Source organism: Carcharodon carcharias, chromosome 7 (assembly GCF_017639515.1).
Source record: "Carcharodon carcharias isolate sCarCar2 chromosome 7, sCarCar2.pri, whole genome shotgun sequence".
NCBI lineage: Eukaryota > Metazoa > Chordata > Chondrichthyes > Lamniformes > Lamnidae > Carcharodon > Carcharodon carcharias.
In genome coordinates, this window is record NC_054473.1 from 32,072,823 (window position 1) to 32,092,331 (window position 19,509).

Consider the following 19,509-nt stretch of genomic DNA (forward strand, 5'->3'; position numbering starts at 1 on the left):
GTGTTTATTTCAAATCTCCAGCATCTGGAATATTTTGCTTTTATGACCAGAGAGGGGTCCACTAGCCAAAATGTGAAACTGGGATCCCGAGTTCTCAAATTACACACAGATTGAAAGTGCACAGCACAATATCATTAACAATGGACTGAAATGGTTGTTACCAATATTACATAGCAGGATTTTAACTGTTAATACATTGTTTTGCAAACAGAGGTGAGTGTGCCTGCCCTTAACATCAATACAGCATTTGACTAAGTGTGGCATCTAGGAGCCCTAGCAAAACTGGAAGTAATGGGAATCGGGGGAAACTCTCCATTGGTTAGAGTCATACCTAGCACAGAGGAAGATGGTTGTGGTTGTTGGAGGTCAATCATCCCAGTTCTGGGACATCACTGCAGGGTTTCCTCAGAGCAGTGTTCCATGCCCAACCATCTTCAGCTGCTTCCTCAATGACATTCCTTCCATCATAATGTCAGAGTGGGGATGTTTGCTGATGATTGCATAATGTTCAGCACCATTCACAACTCCTCAGATACTGAAGCAGTCCATGTCTAAATGCAGCAAGACCTGGACAATATCCAGATTTGGGCTGATAAGTGGCAACAACATTCACACCACACAAATGCCAGGCAATGACCATCTTCAACAAGAGAGAATCTAACCATCACCCCTTGACATTCAATGGCATTACTGTCACTGAATTCCCCACTAACAACATCCTGGGGCTTGCCATTGACCAGAAACTGAACTGGACTAGCCATACAAATACTGTGACTACAAAAGCAGGACAGAGGCTAGGAATCCTGTGGCAAATAACTCATCTCCTGACTCCCCAAAGTCTGTCCACCATCTACAAGGCACAGGTCAGGAGTGTGATGGAATACTCTCCACTTGCCTGGAGAATTGTAGCTCCAACAACACTCAAGAAACTTGACCCCATCCAGGACAAAGCAGCCTGCTTGATTAGCACCTTGTCCACAAACATTCACTCCCTCCACCACCGACACAAGTGGCGGCAGGGTGTACAATCTACAACACGCACTGCAGGAATTCTACAAGCCTCCTTTGATAGCATCTTCCAAATCTACAACTGCTACCATCTAGAAAGACAAGGACAACAGACAGATGGGAACACCATCACCCGGAAACTCCCCTCCACCCTGGCTTCGAAATATATCACCATTCCTTCACTGCTGCTGGGTCAAAATCCTGGAACTCCCTTCCTAACAGCACAGTGGGTATACCCACACCACATGGACTATAGCAGTTCAAGGAGGCAGCTCACCACTGTCTTCTCAAGGGCAAATAGAGATGTGATGCCCACATCCCATGAATAAATAAAAAAAAATAAAAACAGAGCACTGAAACTAACAAATAAATCTGTCTTGTTTCAATTTGTTACAAACTCTTTAAGATCTACAACCCACAGGAAAATTCTCCACAATGGAAAGAATACACTCTCAGTCTTGCCACTTCCCTTCTCTTGCATTGTTTCAGTTGTTTTCACTTCCACCAGGAGGAACACTGTTTCCCTGTCCATCCTAACCACTTCTCAGAAGCACTCTGTACATCTTCCTCTTTCCTCCCAATTTACGAAGGCAACCTTTGTTCCAGGATTTACAACTTACTGCTGCTCCCGATTCCTCCTCGCTGTTTCTTCTGTCAGGAATCCAGCTCTGCTGCCTTGTCTTGGGCACAATTCCTGATCTCTCGAAGTGACCTGCCTATCTAAGATTGCCTTGTAAACCATGTATTCTTGTGGCTCATAGGTGCATTCGCTCCCCAGAGTGGCATGGAGCCAAATAGATTCCATTACTGGTCTGTTCTGAGTTAGCTTATCTCAACCAAGGCCACAGGAGGGCAACTACTATAATTAATCCAAACAACTCTAGATTAGCAAAAAGGAGCAGGAAGAAAACCCAAAGCAGCATCAGGAAATAGCTCGTCGAGTACCTCCCATGTCAGGGAATCAAAATTAAATGAGTATTACATTACAAGGCTGCAAAAAGAGCAATGGTCAAAAGGGGAAGGCTGTCTTTGTAGTAAACTGTTGTCTGATTTGTAAAATCTGCATCATTTTGGTCAAATTTCCAAGCACAGAAAAGCTGTTAAAAAGCCATGCATTTTCTAAGAAGTAACGAATAGCAGATTTTTTTTAAAAAAAGCTTTCAATCTCCAAATAGATCAACTGTATAAGGTACAGACGGGCCTCTGGTTTACTTCACCTGAGCAAATCTATTAAAGCTCAAATCTTTTTAGGGATCAATAATAAATCAGTTTGCTCAGTGTCTGGGAAATGCTTATATTTACATTAGTGCCATTCAAATACGAATCTACAGGATGACAATCAGATACAGTGAACCAGATTCTCCAGCAACTGTAAGATCAGCAATTTAGATTATAAATTCAGATATCCAGTCTGCAGCTCACTTTCAATAAATTTCTTCATATTCTCCAGCATTTGTAAGTTGAATATGCCATTGCTAGAATGCCGGTAAATCAGTAGTATAGATACAAAACGGGCAGCTACCCGGCAATGTGGAAAATTGCCCAGCTATGTCCTGTCCACAAAAAGCAGGACAAGTCAAAGCTAGCCAATTACCATCCCATCAGTCTACTCTCCATCATCAGCAAAGTGATGGAAGGGATTGTCGACAGCACTATCAAATGGTACTCACTCAACAATAATCTGCTCACTGACACTCAATTTGGGTTCTGCCAGGACCACTCAGCTCCTGACCTCATTACAGCCTTAGTCCAAACGGGAAGAAATGAGCTGAAATCAAGAGGGAAGGTTGAGAATGTCTGCTCTTGAAATCAAGGCAGCATTTGACCAAGTGTGACATCAAAGAGCCCTCGTAAAACTGGAGCCAATGTGAATCAGGAGGGAAACACTCTACTGGTGGCAGTCTTACCCAGCACAAAGGAAGATGGTTGCTGGTGGTCAATCATCTCAGTCTCAGGACATCGCTGTAGGAGTTCCTCAGGATAGTGAGAAACCTAGGTCCAACCATCTTCAATTACTTCATTAATGACCCTTCCTCCAACATAAAGTCAGAAATGGGGATGTTTGGAAATGATTGCACCAAGTTCAACATCATTCGTGATTCCTCAGAGGCTGAACAGCCCATGTCCACATGCAGCAAGACCTGGACAATATTCAGACCTGGGCTGATAAGTGTGACATGAATGTTACTTGCCACAGGTGCTAGGCAATGACCATCACCCCATGACATTCAATGGCATGACTATCACTGAATCCCCTATCAACCTCCTGTGGGTTACCATTGACCAGAAATGGAACTGAACTAGCCAGTGGCAACAAGAGCAGGTCAGAGGCTGGGAATTCTGCAGTGAGCAACTCACCCCATGATTCCTCAAAGCCTATCCACCATCTACAAGGCACAAAGTCACGAGTATGAATGGAATACTCTCCACTTGCCTGGGTGAGTACAGCTCCATCAAAACTCAGGAAACTTGATAACATCCAGGAAAAAGCAGCCTGCTTGCTTGGCACCCCATCCACCACTTAAACATTCACTCCCTCCACTACTGACACAATGGCAGCGTGTGCGTAACCCAGAAGACGCACTGCAGCAACTCATCAAGGATTCTTCGACAACACCTTTGCAAACCCGTGACCTCTACTACCTCAAAGGACAAGGGCAGCAGATGCATGGGAACACCACCACCTGCAAGTTCTCCTCCAAGCCACCCAGCATCCTGACTTGGAAATATATCAACTCCACATTCCTGCCTATCCCAGTAACCTTTGATTCCCTCAATTCAGCCTTAAAAATATTCAATGACTCTGCCTCTGAAGAGACTCATAAGCTAAAGGCCCGGGGGGGGAGAGAGAGAGAGAGAGAGAGAGAGAGAGAGAGAGAGAGAGAGAGAGAGAGATCCTCATCCCCATTTTAAATGGGATATCCCTTGTTTTTAAATGGGATTCTCTGGTGCTAGTCACTCCCAGAAGGGGAAACATCCTTTCAGCATCCACCCTGTCAAGTCCCCTCAGGGTCTTGGATGTTTCAATAAGATCACTGCTCAATCTTCTAAATTCCAGTGGATATAGGCCCAGCTTTTCCAACCTTTCTTTGTACGGTAGCACCCCCATCCAGGTATCAATTGAGTGAACCCTCTCCAAAATGCTTTAAATGCATTTCTTAAAAAGGAGACCAAAACTGTACACAGTACTTTGGATGTGGTCTCAACAATGCCCTCTACGATGGAAGCAAAACATCCCTAACTTACAACATTCCATTTGCCTTACTAATCACTTGCTGTACCTGAATACTAACTTTTCCTGATTCATGTGCCAGAACACCCAGATTCCTCTGTACCGCAGAGTTCTGCAATCTCGCTCCATTTAAATAATATGCTACTTTTCTATTCTTCCTGCCAAAGTGGATAAGTTCATAATGTTCCACATTATACTCCATCTGCCAAATTTTTACCCATTCACTTAACCTAGTTGTCTCTTTGCAGACTCCTTATGTCCTCTTCAGGACTTACTTTCCTAACTATTTGTGTGTGATCAGCAAACTTAGCAACCATACATCCAGTCTCTTCATCCAAGTCATTGATATAGATTGTAAATCATAACTAACGAGCTGTAATTAAAATTTTACAAATGTTCAATGCAGTAAAATATGATCAGGATAAGAAATGAGGTCCTCAGTATTGTGGACCTCAACTAACAAAGAAAAACCAGATGATCTGGTTGGCACAGAGCTGTTTGTGGGACTTTGCTGTACGTAAATTGGGTTTTGTTTCCTCCATCTTACATTTCAAAAGTAGTTACTTTGCTGCAAAGCACTTTGGGATATCCTTAACTTGTGAAAAGGTATTATATAAATACAAGTTCTTGCTGTCTTCTTTCTCAGAGTTTTCCTTGGATAGCTTCCTTTGCTGTGCAAATCAAACACTTAACTAAATGGACCAAACACAACAGTTCTTGCGATTAAAAATGTAAAACTCAGTTCCTGAAATTCAATTTGCTAAACACACAGGCTTCACCAACTGTGTGCATCTGTGCACACCCCTCTTTGCCTCTCTGTATATGGAGGGGATAGTGAACAACATTTCCTGGTTCATCCATATACCCTATTCTCATTTATACAAAAGAATATGGTAAACTTAATAGTATATTGTTTAATGTCATTTTTGTTGGTCTTAAGAGTGTTATCCTATTTACAAATTGAAGCGATTAGATCGAAAGTCAATCATGATGGATTATTTTGTCTAACTACAGGCTCAGCATTTCCCGCAGTTGAGATTGGCGACGGATGCATAAAGTCTGCAAATCTCAAAGTTGCTAACTTGCTCCAAATTTTTTCTTGTTTTCTCATGAGTATAGTGGCATATCAGGCATCTGGTGCCAAATGAAGTGCTGAAATGACAACACACTCACCAGCTATAGTCGAGGAAAGATTTAAATGAATTGAAGTGTAACTTCTTAAAAACTTAAATGTATAATTGAGTTTCACATTAAACATGGCCTTGCTAAAATATTAATATGCCCATGATAGAAAAATTAAGGAACATGGATGACTCAGCTAAATCAACGACTGGAAAAATGACCTTGGTTAAGTTGTGATTTCAGAAACTTAGGATAATCACCATCACCAAAATTACAGCAAACTTCAGAGTAAACATAAATAGCACCATGCACTATTAATTGAATTTTGGCAGATGAGAAGAGGAGAGATTGGGCTGGCAGAAGTGAACACTAATATGAGTAAAGATAGTGAAATAGATCATTGGGAACACAAGGTCAGAGATAGAGAACCAAAATTTAAGGCATGGAACATTAGAAAAAAAAGGCAGAAGCAGCACAAAGAGTGGCAGCGACATGAAAATTATTAAGGCCTGTAATAAAAAGATTTGCCTCATTGTGAGCTGTGCCATGAAATATTTACTTGTGAAATGTTGAAAATTGTGTGAATGAGTACTCTTCCTATAACTGTCACACTTATTCAGTGTGAAGGCGGTGGCCATTCCCACTTTATGTCAAGATGGAGCTGCCTAATCCAAGGGTAGGGAACCTCTTTCTTATCAAGGGATATTCACACAGAAAATCTGTCGTGGGCCAGACACATGTTAAAAAAAAACTTTTTTTTTAAAAAAAGAGAGGATACAGAAACATTCAGGTAAAAGCAAAATACTGCAGATGCTGGAAATCTGAAACAAAAATAAAAATAGCTGGAAAAACTTAGCAAGTCTGACAGCATCTGCGGAGAGGAATACAGTTAACGTTTCGAGTCTGTATAACTCTTCATCAGAACTAAGGAAATATAGAAATATGATGAAATATAAGCTGGTTGAGGGGGTTGGGACAGGTAGAGCTGGATAGAGGGCCAGTGATAGGTGGAGGCAAAGAAGAGATTGCCAAAGATGGTCATAGACAAAAGGACAAAGGGGTGTTGATGGTGGTGATATTAGCTAAGAAATGTGCCAATGGTGACATTAAGGGTAGAAAGCAGGACGAGCAAGTGACAGATAGCCCTAATGGGGGTGGGGTGGGGTGAAGGGGTCTAATAGGCTAAAAGGTGGAGGTGTAGTAATGGATGGAAATACATTTAAAAATAATGGAAATAGGTGGAAAAAGAAAAATATATTAATAAATAAATTGGAAAAAGGGGGATCGGAAAGGGGGTGGGGATGGGGGAAGAGTACTCACGATCTGAAGTTCCCGGAGGGAATGATCCCTTCATTTGCACTTCCCTCAATTTAGTCTATTGCATTTGCTGCTCCCAATTCAGTTTCCTCTACATTGGAGAGACCAAACGCAGACTAGGTGACCTCCTCACGGAACACCTTTGGTCTGTCCGCAAGCACGATCCTCCGTCACTTACCATTTCAACACACCACCCTGCTCTCATGCCCACATGTGCGTCCTTGGCCTGCTGCAATGTTCCAGTGAAGCTCAACACAAACTGGAGGAACAGCACCTCATCTTCTGACTAGGTATTTTACAGCCTTCCAGACTGAAGATTGAGTTCAACAACTTTAGATCATGAACTCTCTCCTCCATCCTCACCCCCTTTCCGATCACCCTTTTTCCAATAATTTATTTTTTCATATATTTTTCTTTTCCCGCCTAATTCCATTATTTTTAAATGTATTTCCATCCATTGTTTTATCTCCACCTTTTAGCCTATTTCGATCCCTTCCCCCCCAACCCCACTAGGGCTATCTGTCACATGCTCGTCCTGCTTTCTACCCTTAATGTCACCATCAGCACATTTCTTAGCTAATATCACCACCGTCAACACCCCTTTGCCTATGACATCTTTGGCAATCTCTTCATTACCTCCACCTATCACTGACCCTCTATCCAGCTCTACCAGCTTATATTTCACCTTTACTTTTCCTTAGTTCTATTGAAGAGTCATACGGACTTGAAACGTTACCTGTATTCCTCTCCACAGATGCTGTCAGACCTGCTGAGTTTTTCCAGCTATTTTTATTTTTGTTACAGAAACATTCAACTCACCCACTACTTTAATGCGATAGCTGAGTTTGCTTTTTCTTAATGAGTAGCACAGCTTCTGCGTCTCAATCACAGCACTCCTGAAATTCAGCTCAACTTTTTGCTTGCTTTGCTTTCCTTTCCCAATCTCTCTCTCTCCATTTTCACTCTGTCTCACCCCCAAACCAGCCCAGGGCAGTGACTCAACAACTCAAGGTCCTGGCCAACCCCTAGACTGAGGCTGCATCTGGGCCTGCAGCCTGTGTCTCTTCCTCAATCAACAGGGGCTGAGCCCATCCTGGGTCACCAATGGAGCTGGAAGGGAAAGCAGAATGGGGTTCAGCTGAGCTGCTGATGGAGCGAGTGTCCTGCTTCCTTTCCTCCTCTCCCCATCCCAGGTTACTCACTATGAAGTTTATAGTGTGGAACTTCTAATTTCTACACTGTCCCTGCAAGTTCCTCTATCCTGGAAAGGACTATCTCTGTTGTCAGATCCATCTGGGAAATGAAGTTCTCTGAGTTGAGATGAGCATTTAATACAGACTGTCCTATTGAAAAGTAGATAAGTTATTAGAAGTAGATAAAGAATGCTAAAGTGCTTGTTTCTGTTCCATGCTCTAAAAGTAATTTTTCCTGTCCTCCTTTTTCTCCACTTCCCCTACAACACACATATTTCTGACCAGCCTCGTCATGGTTGGTCTGGAGATCTGTTCTCAGATCTTTCCTATTAAGGCTCAAGTCGGCCACCCACTGTGGCTGTCTGGGTTACTCGCACTTCATCACCCAATTGGCAGTCGGCAGCTTCCTGTCCCTGTGCTCATGCTCCTTGATCTTGGGCCTCGCTCTCTCCCCACAGCCTGGGCCTTTGGTGACTACGGCTGAGGTACATCAGAACATGGTGCCGGCTGGCTCAGAGTGCAGCACATGGATTGAGGAGTGGGTGGGTCGGGGGGGAAGAAAGACGGCTGGATCTTGAAATCTCCCTGTGGGAAGAACGAAAAAATGCAACGGGCCACGTCCGGCCCCCAGGCCAGGGGAAAATCATTCTGATTACCTTTGCTCAAGTCCTCCAGCTTATGGTTCTGTCTACTAGGTAGCTAAAATGGTACTGGGTTAATGTGAGGCCTTGCATCTCCAAATGGGATGCCATTGTGGTTCAATCTCTTAAAGCCATCTTTTTTTCGGCCTTCTGGTTTCTTTGCTCCTGGCATAGTTAGCTGCAAGGAACAGGCGCAGTATTTCAGACTTGAGTATGTTGAGTGCTTAAAGTTAGCATCGCTGCAAGGCCAGCATATGCTGCCCATCCCTAATTACCCCCGAGTTAAAGTTGTCTCAAGCAATGAGTTTAATGGATTGAAGAAAAAAACTGAACACAGTGAAACAAAGTAGGAAATTCACTACATGAAGAATTAGGGACTTGAATCAATGCTTCACTCCATCATGCAGCTGTAAAGCTATCCGGCCACTTATATGTCTGGGGCAATTTACGCTTAAGTGTGCAAACATATACAGATATGATACACAAAAAGTTTTCCAAGTAATCAAAATCTAGTTCTTGCAGAGACTATTACTTTATACCCACTACAATAACTGTACCATCACAGCTTAGTGCAGCGCAAATAGACTAATTTTTAAAGTGGCATTTTCCCCTACCATTGCACTGGCTGTTTTTCCACCCTTACAAAAAGGTGCAATTTGCCTCCTGTTTGAAAACTCACCACAGTGAAAATCAACATGAAATATTTAACAGTTTGGTCTCCTTAGCTCTTACTAATACAGCTGAATAACAAGTACCCCCACAAGATTTAAAATAGCCAAAGAACCTAGAATTTATATTCATGCAAAATTTCAGTGCCAGTTAGTAAGTAATTAATTATGTACCTTCTGCATCCAAAGCTCGAATTCTCAATTTTAGTGGCGAATCTTCTAAATAAAGTTCACGAGTTGTGGACACAATTTCAATCTCGCTGATGATATCAACTATTGCATCACACCTCAATACGCGCCCAATTGCTATTGAAGAAGAAAAAAATTGGAAAATAAGACAAACAAGGAATTAAGGACATGTAAATCAAAAAACAAATTATGTTCAATTCTTCACAAGCACTAAAAATCACCATAAAGAAACAGTCTTTTTGTCCATGCAAGGTCTTCAAATTGGAAACAAGCATTTTTTAAATACTGAATCTATTTTAAAAGTTAGACAGCTAGTACGTGAAACAGCTAACATTTCTTTCCAGCAAATTTTGTCCAAGTCCCAACAGATCAGAAATTTAGCTCCTTTTCTTAAGTGCTTATCATGATTCAATCATTTCTCACCCTTGAAGTCAAGATCTGATTGCATGTTCCCCCAGCTTCTCAACTGGTGGAGACAGAAAAGAACTTAGTGTTGAATGAGGATGTGCATATACCAAAGAAAGATAAAAAACTGAGGAAGATGCATCTCAATTGGCCCTGGAACAATCACAGCAACGTTCTTCACATGTAGGAAGATGAAAATTTATGGATTGTAATGAATCAAAAATATTCAAGTTACAAGTTATTAACAGGTGGCAACTTAAACTCAAATAATTCACATGCTAAACATGTGAAGAATATAAATAAAAATAACATTGTCAGAATGAAGCTGCATTGACACATGCCAGAAATAGGTCTAACACATTTTAAAATGTCAACTGTGCTTTCAAGGGAAAGCATCAAGAGGCTGAAGCACACAGATGAGACAATACCCTAGGCAGCTCCAAGACAACTGCTTCTTTCTTGTTACACAGAAATCCTGAGTAGCTTAAAAGGCAGCCACTTACCCATATGCCTGCTAAGCAAGGAATTGCAATGGGAAAATAAAAATGAGAACATTTAAAACTACAAAAAAAAATCTATTTTGTAATATTAGCTATGCATATATTTTGAGCTACAAATAAGGGGTTTCAAACTGTCTCAGTTTCTATTGCGGAGCGTAGCCCAAGAGTATTCACTGACATAAATTGAGTGATTAAAAACAAATAGACAACTTTATCTAATATACAATTGTTTAAATTATAGCTTTCAAAATACTAGCATTTTTCAGAAATACCATACCTATTTCTTCAGCAAATATAATACTGGTGAGGCGTGCTGGTTGGGATGCATGTGCCACAACAACTGCTCTTTGCGAACATTGCCGATCATTTGGGTTTATGGGTTCAATACTTGCAACCTCTGGTCTTGTTGACCACCTACAAAAAAAAAAATCATGATTAGACTTTTCTTTGATACAATGATTAAACTGACATTAGGCATAAGCTTACAGCAGCAGTGCATAAAAACAGCATCAATTCATTACATAACTATTAGGTTATGAGATTTCATAATTTTGCCCATCTACATTCAGCTTCACCAAGGACTGAATTTACAAGCAAAGATTGTGCTGTTATAAGTCGACCTGGCATATAAGACGGTCCCTGTTTTTGAATGCCAAAATGCATGTTTAGGCCGATACATCAAACCCACATTTTTCAGTTAATAAATAGTTGTTTAGGGCTAAACTCGCTTTAGGGGTTAGCTTCAAATGTTCAGCTCAAATATATGTCTATGGTTATACTCACCTTATAAGTCGGTGCATGGGATCAAGCAGGCAATACAGGCCTTGCTGCCAATAAGATGCACAGGAATTTAAAACACGCCCACACAGAGCAGTCCACACATAGCGACAAGAACAAAAAAATTTTTCATATTTCAAAATGGCAACCTACCACACCAACAGTTCACATTTTATACTCGGTATATAAGATGACCCCTGTTTTTGGGAGGTTTTTGCGAAGCTTCAAAAGGTCAACTTATATGCTGCGATCGACATGATCAATTTATGCTGTTCAACAGATTTTTTCTCAATCATTTGCCCACTACCAAAGTTAGGCTGACTGGCCTTTGATTACTCAGTCTATCCCTTGCTCCCTTATTAAACAATGGTACAAGGTTAAAAACAAAAAACTGCGGATGCTGGAAATCCAAAACAAAAACAGAATTACCTGGAAAAACTCAGCAGGTCTGGCAGCATCGGCGGAGAAGAAAAGAGCTGACGTTTCGAGTCCTCATGACCCTTCAACAGAATGGAAGGGTCATGAGGACTCGAAACGTCAACTCTTTTCTTCTCCGCCGATGCTGCCAGACCTGCTGAGTTTTTCCAGGTAATTCTGTTTTTGAATGATTCAAGATTAACAGTCCTCTAATCCTCCAGCACCATGCTTGCTGCCAGAGGATTGGAAAGTGAGTCAGAGCCTTCTTCATTTTCTCCCTAGCTTTAAGTCTGGGATACATTGCACCTGGGCCTGGTAACTTATTTACTTTCAAAGATGGTAAAACCCTTGATAGTTACTCTATTGTTATGGTTACACCAATCCAATATGTCTCACTCTTCCTCAGCCATGTCTGCAACACCCCCTCTTTCATGAAGTCAGAGGCAACATAATCATGAAGAACCATGTCCCTGTCTTCTGAATCCACATATCAGCTCTCTCTGTCCACCTCATTATCTTTAACCACCATATTCCTTCATCTTTCCTACTCCAACTTCATTAACCCCACTGCCAATGCTTTAAAAATAAAAGTTCGGCTCTTGCTATAACCCAGAAACTCTCAATTCCCTCTTTTCCCTGTCACAACATTTCAGCTATTATTGATCTCCTGAACTGTTCCTTTCCTCTACCTTTGACACCCTTCTTGCTACCAAATCATTCAATGTCTCTCATCACTGGTACTGTCCCCATCTTCATTATCTTAAATCTCAGGTGTAACCTTGGAAGTAGCTCACACTCTTCAGTGTGGCTTTGAATGACAAAGTGAGCTTTTTATCTTACGTGTGAACTATGTTAACATTTTGGTACAAAATCCAAACCAGAATGGTAGTAAGTGCAATAGAACTGAAAAGTGCTGTATTAAGTATTCTTTGTAAATCAGCTATGGGCTTCAGGCATTGCCATTTACAATAGAAAGCTCATTAAATTGTCAGTAAGCAACCGTAGATCATTTTTCTACAAACAATTCTTCTGAAAACATCCTCCCCCATGAATTGTGAGCACGCAATTAGTTCACATCCACACTGACATCCATTACTGATCTAAGCATACAGAGACTTAATTAAAATAACCCTAGAAGATATACAATTTAATTGTGTTAAAGACAGTAATTTACAGTTGGAGAATATTTGCGTTATGTATAAATGTGAAAGTGTGGGGTACTGGCCTGATGATCTGTGTATACACTTTCAGTTTCAATGTGATAATTATCAGAATCTGTAACATTTCAAATTTGATTATTTTTCATCTAGTGAGGATCCTGTAACTCTTCATTCATTTCAAAGTAAAGCAAAAAAAGGGCAACCAAAGAACCGGAGACATTTCCCAAATAGGCCTCACAAATGCAGAAAATACATGGAAAATAAGAGTATCAGGATCACACAATAGGTACAGCACAGGAGGCCAGTCGCCCCTCCAAGCCTGTACCAGCTCGCTGCGAGAGCAACTCCACTAATTCCACTCCATTGTCTTTTGTACAGCTGCAGGGAAACTTTTTCTCTTCAGATAGATAATTGTCCAATTTCCTTTTGAAAGTCCTGACCATCACCACAACCACCACGTTCTCAAGCAAAAAAAAGTTTTCCCTCATGTCGCCTCTTATTCTTTCTCGATCACCTTAAATCAATGACTTCTGGTTATTGACACTTTTGCCGATGGGAACAGTTTCTCTCTGTCTAGACCTCTCATGATTTTGAGTACCTCACAAACCTCCTCTCAACCTTATATAAAAATAAAATACTGCAGATGCTGGAAATCTGAAAGAAAAACAGAAAATGCTGGAAAAACTCAGCAGGTCCAGCAGCATCTGTGGAGAGAGAAACAGAGTTAACATTTCAAGTCCATATGACCCTTCTTCAGAGTGAAGAGAAGTGGAAATGTGATGAAATTTATACTGTATTGGGGGGGCGGTGTTGGGCAGATGGAGCTGGATAGGTGGCCAGCAATAGGGGACAAAGGAGGGACTGACCTTGAGATTGACTTCTCAACCTTCTCTTCTCCAAGGAAAACAGCCCCAACTTCGCCAAGCTATCCAAATAAATGAAGCCTCAACCTCAGAAATCAATAAATATTGCTTCACAAATCAATAGAATGCTTTCAAGAAGTGACAATTTCCAGAAAAGCTTAGCCCATAGAATCTTCTTGGGTTTTTGAACATAATTTATTCTTTAAAAAAAAGTGAACTCAAGGTATTAATAGTTTCCCCCACACCCCCGACCCTTATCTAATCTCATGAATTGGTAAATTCTCAACATACGTCTTCCAGTTCTGTATTCAATCCAGATAAGTCCATAGACGAAATATATCATTTGAGGCAGAGGGTCTGAGAAATCCAGCAGAGTTTTTTTAAAAAAAGGACAAGCTACTGCTTCCAAATTTAAGTTGGCCCCCCTACAACCTAACATACTTTGAAAGAAATAAAAACAGAATATGCTGGAAATACTCAACTTGCCAGGCAGCTGAGTTTAATAGAAGCTGCTTTGCAGTACTATTACTTACAATAAAACAAAATTACCTCTTGGTCTTCCTTCTTAGATACAAAATACATAAAATTCTTAAAGGCTTTCCATAGGGTAGATGCTGGGCACATGTTCTCCATGAGTGGGAAACTAGAACCAGGGGGTCACAGTCTCACAACTAAGGGGTTACAATCTCAGAATTCCGTAGTGGTTGTTTATGGACGAATTGAAAATTTTCACTCAAAGGCTGTATACCTTTGGAATTTTCTGCTTCAGAGAGTTGCAAGCATTCAGACATCAAGTATTTTTGATAGATTATTTGGGTACTACGGTAATTAAGAGATATGTGTATAATGCAAGCCAGTGGCGTTCAAGCCGATCAGCCATGATCACATTGAACAAGGGAGAAAGTTCGAAGGGCCAATAGGCCTACTCTTGCTCCTATTTCTTATGCCATTGTGGCTATCTTCAGATGTGTTTTCTAGCATTTTCAACCATGATATTGTGTTTTACACTTAAGACCCAGGAGTCTAGTTCTGATTGTTTCCCTTCCCCCTCAATGGCAAACTTAATTTCCATATTCTTAGTGCACATACGCTACAGTTTTACGCCAGTGTCAATAGAAGCTATTTAGGCTGTGCACAGACACTAAACTGGAGTGTAAAATTTGATATTTAGGCCTAAGCTTCCTGTCTCTTTCAGGAAGTATCACTCAATTTTGCACAGATGTGCGAGTGGATTTGTGCTGCACCTACAGTAACTGCAGTACCTCTGCTGGGCAAAAGTACATCAAACGGATGCCAGTCAGCATGAGAATATGAGCCTTTAAATATATATTTTTTTCCCCCACATGTATTTTATTTATACTTATGATGTAAAGTAGATCATTGGCTAGTAACTTTAAGAACACCCTGTATGTTTCTCCCCTTCTTAGAAACACAGCAGTGGGCCATTCAGCCACTCATGCTTGTTCTGACAGTTAGATGAGGTCATGGCTGACTATAAGTCCAATCACCCACCATGTGATCACTATCCTTAATACCTTTGCACAACAAAGGTCTATCAATCCCCGTTTTGGGATTTTCAACTCAGCTCCAATCGTAACGTGTTTCCTCAGACAGCAGGAGTAGAGTATAGGACCTTAGAAAGTTGCAGTGCAGAAAGAGGCCATTCAGCCCATCGTGACTACATCAGCCAGAGAGAGAAAAAAGAAACCAGCCGCTCATTTTATTCCCACTTTCCAGCACCTGGTCCGTAGCTTTGCAGGTTACAGCACCTCAGATGTAGACCCAGGTACCTTTCAAATGAGTTGAGCGTTTTAGCCTCAACCACCAACTTTGGCAGTGAATTCCAGATGTCTACCATCCTCTGGGTGCAAACGTTTTTCCTCATTCCTTCCACCAATCACCTTAAATGTATGCTCCCTGGTAATTGACCCCTCAGCTCGGGGAAATATGTATTTCCTGTCTACCCTTTCTCGGCCCTTTATTATTTTGTACACTTCAATTAGGTCACCCCCTAGCTTCCTCTGTCCCAAGGAAAAACATTGGTTTTGGAGATTAGCCTGTAGACGTTGTCACTCAAACTGGTCGAAACTTAGGCGCCAAGTATCTATACGTGAAGGTCATAGCATGAGAATTTACACCGCTCTCAAACACCTTAGACAGAACGCTTACACGTTACAGTTTAGTAAAATGAGACTCGGCGGATCCTTTAACATTAATAGCGCGTGCAGTCGGTCTGTACTAAGAAATGGCGTATAACCTTCAAGCAAAGCACCCACAGCACGTGCACTCAATGGAAGTGACTGCACTGGAAGACGGGATTCAGCCAGCAGCTATTATATTTACACATTACGGGATGTCAAAAAGGGGGGAAAATAATAAATCGTGAATACACTAAAAAAATTAGATTATTGTTTGGTCACTCTTACCATTTATAACATCCTTCCGCCGCTTCTAGTGTAAAGTTGACAGTTGTGCTTCTAGCATAGGGAAGTAAAACTTTGGGAATGTTCAGTTTTGAGGCTTCAGAATAAAAATTCGTGCAGCTCGCCAGTATCAAAATCCAGTTGTGTAAGTGGAGAGCCATAATCTGCTTCGTCACAGCTCGAGGTAATAACATGCAATTAATTTTAAAGAAAGATTGACGGCAAAATTGAGTTCAAGTCCGAAATAAAGGTTGAAAGAAGGCTAAAGAAAAGAAATGGGGCTTTGTATCAAACAGGTAATTAATAATTTCACACAGCGAGGGCCCGGACAGTGCAAGAGTGCCTCTGCTTATGGAGAATTCAGTAGACAGGCAGACATGTTGCAGTTAAAGGATACAAAATAACCCGCGTGTATCGAACCGCTAGGGTTATTCTGATAGTCGGCGCACTGCCTCTGCCAGACAAGTTTCACTGAAACTGGTAAGCGTGGGACGCATATGGTGATTTTAAAAAACTCAAGGACAAAGCCCAGTAATTCTCCCAGCTCCTCCTGAAAGACACTGCACGATTCGGCCCTTCGCCCCAGTGCTTCAAACAACAGCGTTCCGGGCGCCACCAGCTCTCACTTTTACCCTTTTAATATATTTGCAAAAGGCAACTTCAAGCCGGCGCTGCCTCTGTCCTCCACACAAGAACTACCCGCCTTTTCCTACCATTTGATCAACGTCACTCCACCCTCAAAGCCGCAGTCAGAGAGGAAAAAGAACGCATGCGCCCGAAAGGATGGATCTATTAACCCACTTGCTGCTGGACTAATAACTTATTCTTGCTTTCATCTCTTCTTCGTCCACCAAGCATCATACAACAAAATGAAAGCGTCACGATCCAAAGTGTTAAAAATGAGGAAGTGTGTGTGTTTTTTTTTCTGACTCAAAGCCGTTAGTTTATCAGCGTCTCTCAGAGACCCAGCCTGAGAACTTCCTGGTAAAAGCAAAGAACCGCGGGTGCTGGAAATCCAAAACAAAAACAGAAACAGAAATACCCGGAAAAACTCAGCAGGTCTGGCAGCATCGGCGGAGAAGAACACAGTTGACGTTTCGAATCCTCATGACCCTTAAACAGAACTAAGTAAAAATAGGAAAGGGGTAAAATATAAGCTGGTTTAAGGGGGGGTGGTGGTTGTTGGGACAAGAAGCCAGTAATAGGTGGAAATAACCAGAAGATGTCACAGACAAAAAGACAAAGAGGTGTTGAAGGTGGTGATGTTATCTAAAGGAATGTGCTGATTAAGGGTAGAAAGCAGGACAAACAAGGTACAAATAGCTCTAGTGGGGGTGGGGTGGGGTGAAGGAATACTAAAAAGGCTAAAAGGTAGAGATAACTAGAGATAATTTACTTAGTTCTGTGGAAGGGTCATGAGGACTCGAAACGTCAACTCTTTTCTTCTCCGCCGATGCTGCCAGACAATGCTGAGTTTTTCCAGGTAATTCTGTTTTTGTTGAGGTAGAGATAACTTCCTGGTAAAACTGCGCAGCAATTAAATAAAGAATATTCTTAGCTTGCTCCTGTTTATAATAATCAGACTTTGCTGGATAGAGAGACTTTTGGTTTCTGTGCTCTGTAATGTGCAATTTCCCGACCATTAAAACACAGGTGCAAAATCAAGATGAAAAAAGCAGGTAGCGAGAACAATGTAGTGATTTAATTTATTGAGCCCCCTTTGGTTTTTCTTATAATTTGGATGAAATTATTTGTGTCCCAGCGAAAAGGGGGCACTTTTGACAAATTGGACACCTGGGCCATCATAGTTGATCAGAGTAGCAGACAGAAATTAAAACAGAAAATGTAGGGAGTACTGAACAGGCCGGGAAGCTTGTAGATTGTGTACTCAAAGTGTTATTGTACAAATTCTTAAATTTCCTTTTTTCTCTGAATGTGGTTTTATTATTTGTGCCCCAGTAAAATGGGGACACTGTTCGGGTGAAAGCAAAATACTCCGATGAAGATTCATATGGACTAGGTCCAAACATCTTCAGTTGCTTCATCCATATAAAGTCAGAAGTGGGAATGTTCGCTGATGATTACACAAAGTCTAGCACCATTCGCAACTCCTCTGATACTGAAGCAGTCCGTAAACATATACAGCAAGACCTGGAAAACATTCAGGCTAGGGCTGATAAATGACAAGTAACATTCATGTCACACTAAGTGCCGGGCAATGACCATCTCCAACATGAGAGATTCTAACCATCTCCCCTTGATATTCAATGTCATTGCCATTGCTGAATCCTCCACGATCAGCATCCTGGAGCTACCATTGACCCAAAACTGAACTGGACCAGCCTTTTAAATACTGTGGCTACAAGAACAGGTCAGAGGTTGGGAATTCTGCAGCAAGTAACTCACCTCCTGATTTTGCAGAGCCTGTTGTCCATCTACAAGGCACAAGTCAGGAGGTTATGGAATACTCTCTACTTGCCTGGACAACTGCAGCTCCAACAACACTCAAGAAACTTGACCAGGTGATAAACCTCATAACATTTAAGAAGTATTTGGATGTGCACTTGTGATGCCATGACATACAAGGCTATGGGCCTGGTGCTGGAAAATGGGATTAGAATAGTTAGATACTTGTTTAACCGGTGCAGACTGATGGGCTGAAGGGTCTTTTTCTGTGCTGTAGATCTCTATGACAGTTCAGGACAAAGCAGCTCACTTGACTGGCGTCCCATCCACCACTTCAAACGTTCACTCCCTCCACCACTGACGCACAGTGGCAGCAGTGAATACCATCTGCAAAATGCACTGCAGCAACTCACCAAAGCTCCTTTTACACCACTTTCCAAACCCATGACTTTTACCACCTGGAAGGACAAGGGCAGGAGATGCAGGGGAACACCACCACCTGCTAGATCCCATCCAAGTTATACAATATCCTAACTTGGAGCTATATCACCATTCCTTCACTGTCACTGGGTCAAAATCCTGGAACTCCCTCCCTAAGAGCACTGTGGGTGTATCTACACGTCAAAGACAGTTGGGGCTGGGCAATAACTGCCAGCCTAGCCAGCGACACCCACATCCCATGAAAGAATAAATTTGAAAAAACATCTTCGGTGGAGGAATGAAAATTGGGGATGTGCAAGAGGGCAGAATTGGAGGACAGGAGAAATCTCAGTGTTGTTGATCTGGACTAGGTGATAAAGGTAGGGATGCGGAGGCCATGAAGAGATCTGAAAGTATGGATGAGAATTGTATAATCTACCCTACTACCAATAACTTGTATGTAGTTACTCTCCCGCCTTACCCCACCTTCTCCAAGCTCACCTCTTCCATAAGACCAAACTCCTGTAGTTTTGAAACAAAAACAGAATTACCTGGAAAAACTCAGCAGGTCTGGCAGCATCGGCGGAGAAGAAAAGAGTTGACGTTTCGAGTCCTCAAGACCCTTCAACAGAACTGATTTTTCTTTACAAGGAGCGGGGTGAAATATAAGCTGGTTTAAGGTTGGGGGCGGGGGGGGGGAGAGAGAAGTGGAGGGGGGGTGTTGTTGTAGGGACAAGCAAGCAGTGATAGGAGCAGATCATCAAAAGA

The 19,509-nt window shown here is 41.7% G+C and overlaps 1 protein-coding gene across 1 annotated transcript in view; it reads right to left on the reverse strand.

The window, feature by feature from the left end:
* nup210 (nucleoporin 210) overlaps nucleotides 1-16,770 on the reverse strand; it is a 103,496-nt gene extending 86,726 nt beyond the window's left edge. The window contains exons 1-3 of the mRNA XM_041191767.1: nucleotides 15,919-16,770; nucleotides 10,553-10,689; nucleotides 9,356-9,487 (exon numbers count right to left, since the gene is read on the reverse strand). Of these exons, the coding sequence (XP_041047701.1) occupies nucleotides 9,356-9,487; nucleotides 10,553-10,689; nucleotides 15,919-16,109 (460 nt within the window). The 5' untranslated portion in view covers nucleotides 16,110-16,770. The remainder of the gene's footprint in view (nucleotides 1-9,355; nucleotides 9,488-10,552; nucleotides 10,690-15,918) is intronic.
* Between the last annotated feature and the right edge of the window lie 2,739 nt (nucleotides 16,771-19,509).